Below are 7,756 nucleotides of genomic sequence, written 5' to 3' on the forward strand. Positions count from 1 at the left end.
GTGGGTATGGTTTATGCTTTCATCATCAAGCAAAAGCTGACATGCATTACATGACCTTTCACATACATATTTGTTGTTCTGTATATAATGAATAAACAACCTGAGTCACCTGTTGTTGACTGTTGTGGTACAGGTATAACCTGAGTCACCTGTTGCTGACTGTTGCAGTATAGGTACAGCCTGAGTCACCTTTGACTTGTGTTACAGGTACAACCTGAGTCACCTTTAACTTGTGTTACAGGGACAACCTGAGTCACCTTTTGACTGGTGTTACAGGTACAACCTGAGTCACCTGGAGCAGTGGCTGAGGGACAACAAGCTGAACGAGTCCGGGGCCCAGCTGTCCCTGGAGCCCATCATCCAGGCTTCACAGCTGCTGCAGGCACGCAAGACTGACACCGACGTGGACAGCATCTGTGAGATGTGCTCACGCCTCACCACCGCTCAGGTACTGCTTTGTGGAGGGTGGGGCGGGGGGGAGTTGGGGTGGGGGTTGTGGGGGCATCTGTGAGATGTGCTCACGCCTCACCACCGCTCAGGTACTGCTTTGTGGAGGGTATTTGAGGGTGTTCATGGGCACAGTGTGTGGAAGGGTAGATTGTAGGGAGTGAGGGTGGGGGCATCTGTGAAATGTGCTCACGTCTCACCGCAGCACAGGTACGCTGTGGGGAGGGTGGAAGGGGGGTTTCTGTGAGGTGTACTCACGACTCACCATGACACAGGTAGCAGCTTTGTGAGGGGTGGGGTTGGTTTGAGGACAGGGTGTGGAAGGGTGGAGTGATAGGAGGGGGTGTCTGTGAAACAGGTACACTTCACAGGTAGCACTATTTTGGAGATGGGGGGGGGGGGTGTTTGAGGGTGTGTGTGTTGACAGAGTGGAAGGGTGGAGTGTGTGTGACAGATCATTCACAGAGTTGGGTCACTGTGTGTGTGACAGATAATTGTGTCACTGTGTGTGTGTGACAGATCATTGTGTCACTGTGTGTGTGACACGTCATTCACAGTTGTGTTACTGTGTGTGTGTGACACGTCATTCAGAGTTGTGTCACTGTGTGTGTGTGACACATCATTCACCAAGTTGTGTCACTGTGAGATCATTGTGTCACTGTGTGTGTGACACATCATTCACAGAGTTGTGTCACTGTGTGTGTGACACATCATTCACAGAGTTGTGTCACTGTGTGTGTGACAGATCATTGTGTCACTGTGTGTGTGACATGTCATTCACAGAGTTGCGTCACTGTGTTTGTGACAAATCATTCAGTGTTGTGTCACTATGTATGACAGATCATTCACAGAGTTTGTATTTGTATTTGTATTTCTTTTTATCACAACAGATTTCTCTGTGTGAAATTCGGGCTGCTGTCCCCAGGGAGAGTGCGTCGATACTCTGCAGTGCCACCCTTTTTTTTGTGTCACTATTTTCTGGTGACAGTTCTATTGTGTCACTGTGTGTGTGAAAGTGGATTTTTCTACAGAATTTTTTGTTGCCATGGGTTCTTTTACATGCGCTAAGTGCATGCTGCACACGGGACCTCAGTTTATCGTCTCACCGAATGACTAGCGTTCAGACCACCACTCCAGGTCTAGTGGAGGGGGAGAAAATATCGGCGGCTGAGCCATGATTCGAACCAGCGCGCTCAGATTCTCCTAACTTCCTAGGCGGACGCGTTACGTCTAGGCCATCACTCCACTTTGTGTCACTGTGTATGACAGATCACTCACAGAGTTGCATCACGGTGTGTGCTGTGTGTGTGTTGAACAGATCGTGAAGATCCTGAACCTGTACACGCCAGTGGACGAGTTTGAGGAGCGGGTGCCCATCACCTTCATCCGCAAGATCCAGGCCATCCTGAAGAAGCGCCCCCAGGAGGGCGGGGCGTCAGGGGCCAGCACTCTGCTGATGGACACCAAGATGTCCTTCCCCGTCACCTTCCCTTTCAACCCCTCCAGCATCCTGTTGGACACCGTCGTCGTCCCCGAACAGCTGCACCTCGGCTTCCTGCATCGCCTCTAGGGCCGGGGGCTGGGGACCAGTGCTTCACCCGTGGTGGAGGAAGACCTTCCTGCAGTTGGCTTGTGACTAGTGCTTCACCCGTGGTGGAGGAAAACCTTCCTGCAGCTTTTGTTAGGCTGGGCTGGGGACTAGGGCTTCACCAGAGCGGGGAAAAAAAAACACCCAACCTTTCTGCACTGGGCCCGGGGCCTAGTATTTTTCTGTCTCCCACTTCACCAACGTGGAATGAAAACCTTTCTGCAGCGCTTGGCTGGGGACTAGTGCTTCACCAGAACCGAAAGACTTTCTGCACTGGGCTGGGAACTAGTGCTTTTCTGTCGCCCACTTCACCAAGGCTGAATGAAAAACCATTCTGCACTGGGCTGGGGCCTAGTGTTTTGCTGTCTCCCACTTCACCAGTGATGAATGAAAACCTTCCTGCGGCATTTGTTAGGCTGGCCTAGGGACTAGTGCTTCTCCAGAGCTGAATGAAAACCTTTCTGTACTGGGCTGGGGACTAGTACTTCGCTGTCTCCCTTTTCAAAGCTGAATGAAAACCTTTCTGCATGGGGCTGGGGACTAGTACTTCGCTGTCTCCCTTTTTAAAGCTGAATGAAAACCTTTCTGCACTGGGCTGAGGACTAGTGTTTCGCCGTCTCCCTTTTCAAAGCTGAATGAAAACCTTTCTGCACGGGGCTGGGGACTAGTGTTTCGCCGCCTCCCTTTTCAAAGCTGAATTGAAACCTTTCTGCACAATCTGCACGTTTGGGCTGGGGCCTAGTGCTTCAGTGTCTTCCACTTAACCACAGCTGAATAAAAACCTACACTGCTAACAGAACCAAGGCAGAGCACTGTGCTTTTCCATCCTTCACTTCACCTTTTTTTTTTTTTTTTCCTTTAGCTGAAAAGATCCAGGAGGAATAGACAGCACTACCTTGCACTGTAAGATGAATGCAGAGCTGTGTGCTTTTCCATCTTCACAGTCGCCGTTTTTTTCACTCCAAACTGTCAGACCTCAGCCGCAGAAGTGCAGACAGTGCTGCCTGCATTGTAGGCTTAAGGCAAAGCTGTGTGCTCCTTCATCTTGACCCCTTTTTTTGTGTGTGTGTGTGCCAAAGCTTGTTACATCAAGGCTTTTGCCGTAAAGAGCATAGAATGACGCTGCACAGACTGTAAGCATGGGTTCACCTTTCCCAGCAAGCAAAAGCAACCTTCACTTCTGCCGATACTGTTGTGGTGTAGACCAGTTGCTGTTAGGAATTGTTTCACCACCACAATAGATATTGAACTTAGACAATGGGGAATCGTGATTATACATGGGGCATGCATGGGACATGTATTTTTTAATCACGCCCCCACGCCCCCTTTTTTTTTTAGGGAGTGTGGGGGTGGCGAGAAGGGATCAGAGTAGGTTTGTTTTTTTTATTATTACCATGGTCTCGATGAGATTGAACATCGAACAGTCAGAGACTTGCCATCACTGACAGCTGGAAGATAGCTGGGATAAAGAGGTAGGGCGAGGGGCATGATGTTTCACAGGTGATGATGGGACAGCAGCGTGCAGGTGTGTTCTGTCTACACTGTGTGCAGCCTGTCCTGATGATGGGTCCTGCACTGTGGCCGCAGTCTTCTGCACAGTTTCTGTCCTCTGTGGGAAGTTGTTGGCAGTTTCTGTACTCTGTGGGAAGTTGTTGGCAGTTTCTTCACTCTGTGGGAAGTTGTTGACAGTTTCTGTACTCTGTGGGAAGTTGTTGACAGTTTCTTCACTCTGTGGGAAGTTGTTGACAGTATCTTCACTCTGTTGAAAGTTGTTGACAGTATCTTCACTCTGTGGGAAGTTGTTGGCAGTTTCTGTACTCTGGGAAGTTGTCTGTGAGAAGTTGTTGACAGTTTCTGTACCCAGTGGGAAGTTGTTGACAGTTTCTTCACTCTGTGGGAAGTTGTTGACAGTTTCTGTACTCTGTGGGAAGTTGTTGACAGTTTCTGTACTCTGTGGGAAGTTGTTGACAGTTTCTGTACTCTGTGGGAAGTTGTTGGCAGTTTCTGTACTCTGTGGGAAGTTGTTGACAGTTTCTGTACTCTGTGGGAAGTTGTTGACAGTTTCTGTACTCTGTGGGAAGTTGTTGACAGTTTCTGTACTCTGTGGGAAGTTGTTGGCAGTTTCTTCACTCTGTGGGAAGTTGTCTGTGAGAAGTTGTTGACAGTTTCTGTACCCTGTGGGAAGTTGTTGGCAGTTTCTTCACTCTGTGGGAAGTTGTTGACAGTGTTTTCACTCTTTAGAAAGTCGTTGGCAGTTTATGTACTCTGTGGGAGGTTGTTGACAGTCTCTGTGCTCTGAAGACGTTGACTGTTTCTTCAGTCTGTATGAAGTCCACTGCGCTGGTTTAGAGCTGAGCGTTTCCTGTGCTTGATGGGGGCACATGTTTACCCGGGCCACCTAACCTCATGAGACAAACCAGGAAAGAAAAGGAAGAGCAGCTTCGGCGCCTTCTCATAAAGTAGAAGTTCAAAAGCTCAGAATGGAGGAGAAAATCTGGGTTTGTTGGCGGTTCCCGTTGTGAACAATGCTGTCAAACAGCCGAAAGTCCTTTCAGTTCGTGGTTGGTGAAAATGGACAACAGCTGTTGATCTCTCTGCAGATCAGCATTTAATCCAGAATAAGGGATGAAAACAACAGCAAGCTTGCCACCACCCTCCCTCTCCCTGGCCCCCACCTCCTTGTGTCCACGGCAGGGTGCCATGAGTGATCTTAGCAATGCTAAGTTTGCCTAGTGCTAATTCTACAGAAAATGTGGACTTAACGCTAAGCAAACTTAGTGCTGCTAAGTTGGCTCGTAAAACTCAGGCCTGAACCTTTTCCTCAGATCCAAAAGAAAGACAAGTAGAGCGGAGTTCAGTGACCTGTAGGCTAGCCGCCTTAAGGTCAGGTTGTTCAACGCTGGGGTCTTGGTTCAGTGAAGGTTGCGTTGTTCAAGGTGGTGAAGTCCTGAGAACCAAACAAAGATTTGTTCAGCTTTCTTTTTTTCTTTTTTCTTTTTTTTTTTAACCTCCACATTCATTCCATCCTCTTTTCCCTCCCTCCATGTCTTTCCTCTCTCTCTGTCCCCTGTCTGTCTTCTCCACCACCCCCTCACCTGCTTACTGCCTTTCAAGGGAGGTGGGTTTTTCTGCTGGTGGGTCTGTAGGGGACGTTGCTGACTCTCCTCCCTGGCCAGCTGCTGTACACTGCGCTAGTCGTCACACTGCTGTTGGTGTTGTGTACCGTGTCCTGTCCAACCTGTGTCGGCTGGCACGTCGTGTGTAGCGCAAGTTGCTCTGTTCTGTGTGTTAGTACATGTTGGTGTTGTGTACCGTGTCCTGTCAAACCTGTGTCAGCTGGCACGTCGTGTGTAGCGCAAGTTGCTCTGTTCTGTGTGTTAGTACATGTTGGTGTTGTGTACCGTGTCCTGTCAAACCTGTGTCAGCTGGCACGTCGTGTGTAGCGCAAGTTGCTCTGTTCTGTGTGTTAGTACATGTTGGTGTTGTGTACCGTGTCCTGTCCAACGTGTCAGCTGGCACGTCGTGTGTAGCGCAAGTTGCTCTGTTCTGTGTGTTAGTACATGTTGGTGTTGTGTACCGTGTTCTGTCGTACCTGTGTCAGCTGGCACGTCGTGTGTAGCGCAAGTTGCTCTGTTCTGTGTGTTAGTACATGTTGGTGTTGTGTACCGTGTCCTGTCCAACCTGTGTCAGCTGGCACGTCGTGTGTAGCGCAAGTTGCTCTGTTCTGTGTGTTAGTACATGTTGGTGTTGTGTACCGTGTCCTGTCCAACCTGTGTCAGCTGGCACGTCGTGTGTAGCGCAAGTTGCTCTGTTCTGTGTTAGTACATGTTGGTGTTGTGTACCGTGTCCTGTCCAACCTGTGTCGGCTGGTACGTCGTGTGTAGCGCAAGTTGCTCTGTTCTGTGTGTTAGTACATGTTGGTGTTGTGTACCGTGTCCTGTCAAACCTGTGTCGGCTGGCACGTCGTGTGTAGCGCAAGTTGCTCTGTTCTGTGTGTTGGTACATGTTGGTGGTGGTTCTGTCTGGCATGATTTGCTGGTGGTGGGTCAGAGAGAAGTGTTGTGTTGTGGGTGAATAAACACAAGCCGCATGCAACAAAATAAGGCCAAAAGGATACGCTGAATAGCCGAAAAAAGCGTAAGACGAGACAGAGCGTAAACCTGACAAGATGGCGTGGAGAGCCTTGGCCAAAGGAATGATTAAGCGCTTATAGTTTTTAGAGGCGTTTGATTGGCTGAGAGCGGGTGGGCCCGTCTTTTCACTGTTAGCCGCGCGAAATTTGGCCAAGCAGAGCAAACCAATAGGCCTAGTTTGCATCAGTTTGACATGGTAAGTATATTTAACACCAAACATGCAGTATAATACAAACTCCTGCTCTGTGTTTGTTTGTTTGGGGATGGGGGTGGACAGATTACCGACAGGGTCACACAGCAAGTATTGCTGGGTACGTTGCCTCATGTTACCAAGCAGAACTGAGATACAGATGACGACATGCATTTTACGTTTCCTCGCATTGATGGTGCGTCTGACCCCGTGGTCTGGAGGAGAGAGAGAGAGAATTATTTATATGAGTTTTTATGGATGCACAAGTTGTACACTGGGTATAAAAGTTGATTTGTGCAAAGCACAAGCTGAGTGCTGTATGTTTCGAAGATTTGAATAAAAGTGACAGTGGAATCAAAGGAAATTATGGGATGCTTTAGATATTTATAACTTGTATATTATGTATCTGATGTTTTGTTACGTATCAGAATTATGTGAAGTTATTGAATGCATTCTAGTGTGTGATACGGTTTGTGTTGAATTGCAACAAACATGAAAAGAGTGAAAATTTTACACGGTGTGATTGTGCATCATGTTGTCAATTAGAACAGAGATGAAAAGATTTCTTGTGTCAGTGATGAGACATGTGACAAATTAAATCACCATGAAATAGTATTGTTTTGTTGTTGTATAATAAATTAAAACCAAAATGATCAGATGGGTTATTATATTTATTTGTGTTTGTAGCAAATCTGAATCAAGTTGTATTGGGTTTTTTTTTTTGGTGTACATTTATTTGAACCTCATAATGTGTGGGTCTTTTTTTTCTTCTTTTTGGTTTCATCATGAATAGAAATCACCACTGAAATCATATGCTTTATAGTGGAAATGTCTGCATTCGGTATACAGTTATGAAAATACCATCTTTACTACCGTACTTACACAACATGTTGAAGTTTGACATAAACCACACACCACTGTTTTGATACAACTTGATCCATTTCTCAGCCCACATACATGCTGTGTAAAAGGTGAGATTGTTGACAGGTTGGTCTGCTTTTCAAAAGGTTTGTTTGAGTACACATTGCAGACACCATCATGATCACCTGTCATCCATGGCTGTGTGTGTCCCTTGCCAACCTGTTTATGTGACTGGATATCAGCAGAGGACTTCTTCTTCTCCTTCTGCGTTCACTCGTATGTACACGAGTGGGCTTTTACGTGTATGACCGTTTTTACCCCGCCATGTAGGCAGCCATACTCCGTTTTCGGGGGGGTGCATGCTGGGTATGTTCTTGTTTCCATAACCCACCGAACGCTGACATGGATTACAGGATCTTTAACGTGCGTATTTGATCTTCTGCTTGCATATACACACGAAGGGGGTTCAGGCACTAGCAGGTCTGCACATATGTTGACCTGGGAGATCGTAAAAATCTCCACCCTTTACCCACCAGG

General features: G+C 47.5%; 1 protein-coding gene across 2 annotated transcripts in view; it reads left to right on the forward strand.

Moving 5' to 3' along the window:
• Positions 1-7,011, forward strand: part of LOC143275657 (unconventional myosin-Va-like) — a 162,237-nt gene extending 155,226 nt beyond the window's left edge. For both annotated transcript variants that reach the window (XM_076579931.1, XM_076579932.1), the window contains 2 exons: positions 277-448; positions 1,766-7,011. In XM_076579931.1, the coding sequence (XP_076436046.1) occupies positions 277-448; positions 1,766-2,017 (424 nt within the window). In that variant the 3' untranslated portion in view covers positions 2,018-7,011. The remainder of the gene's footprint in view (positions 1-276; positions 449-1,765) is intronic.
• Positions 7,012-7,756: the final 745 nt, after the last annotated feature.

This window comes from Babylonia areolata, chromosome 30 (assembly GCF_041734735.1).
Source record: "Babylonia areolata isolate BAREFJ2019XMU chromosome 30, ASM4173473v1, whole genome shotgun sequence".
NCBI classification, from domain to species: Eukaryota; Metazoa; Mollusca; class Gastropoda; order Neogastropoda; family Buccinidae; genus Babylonia; species Babylonia areolata.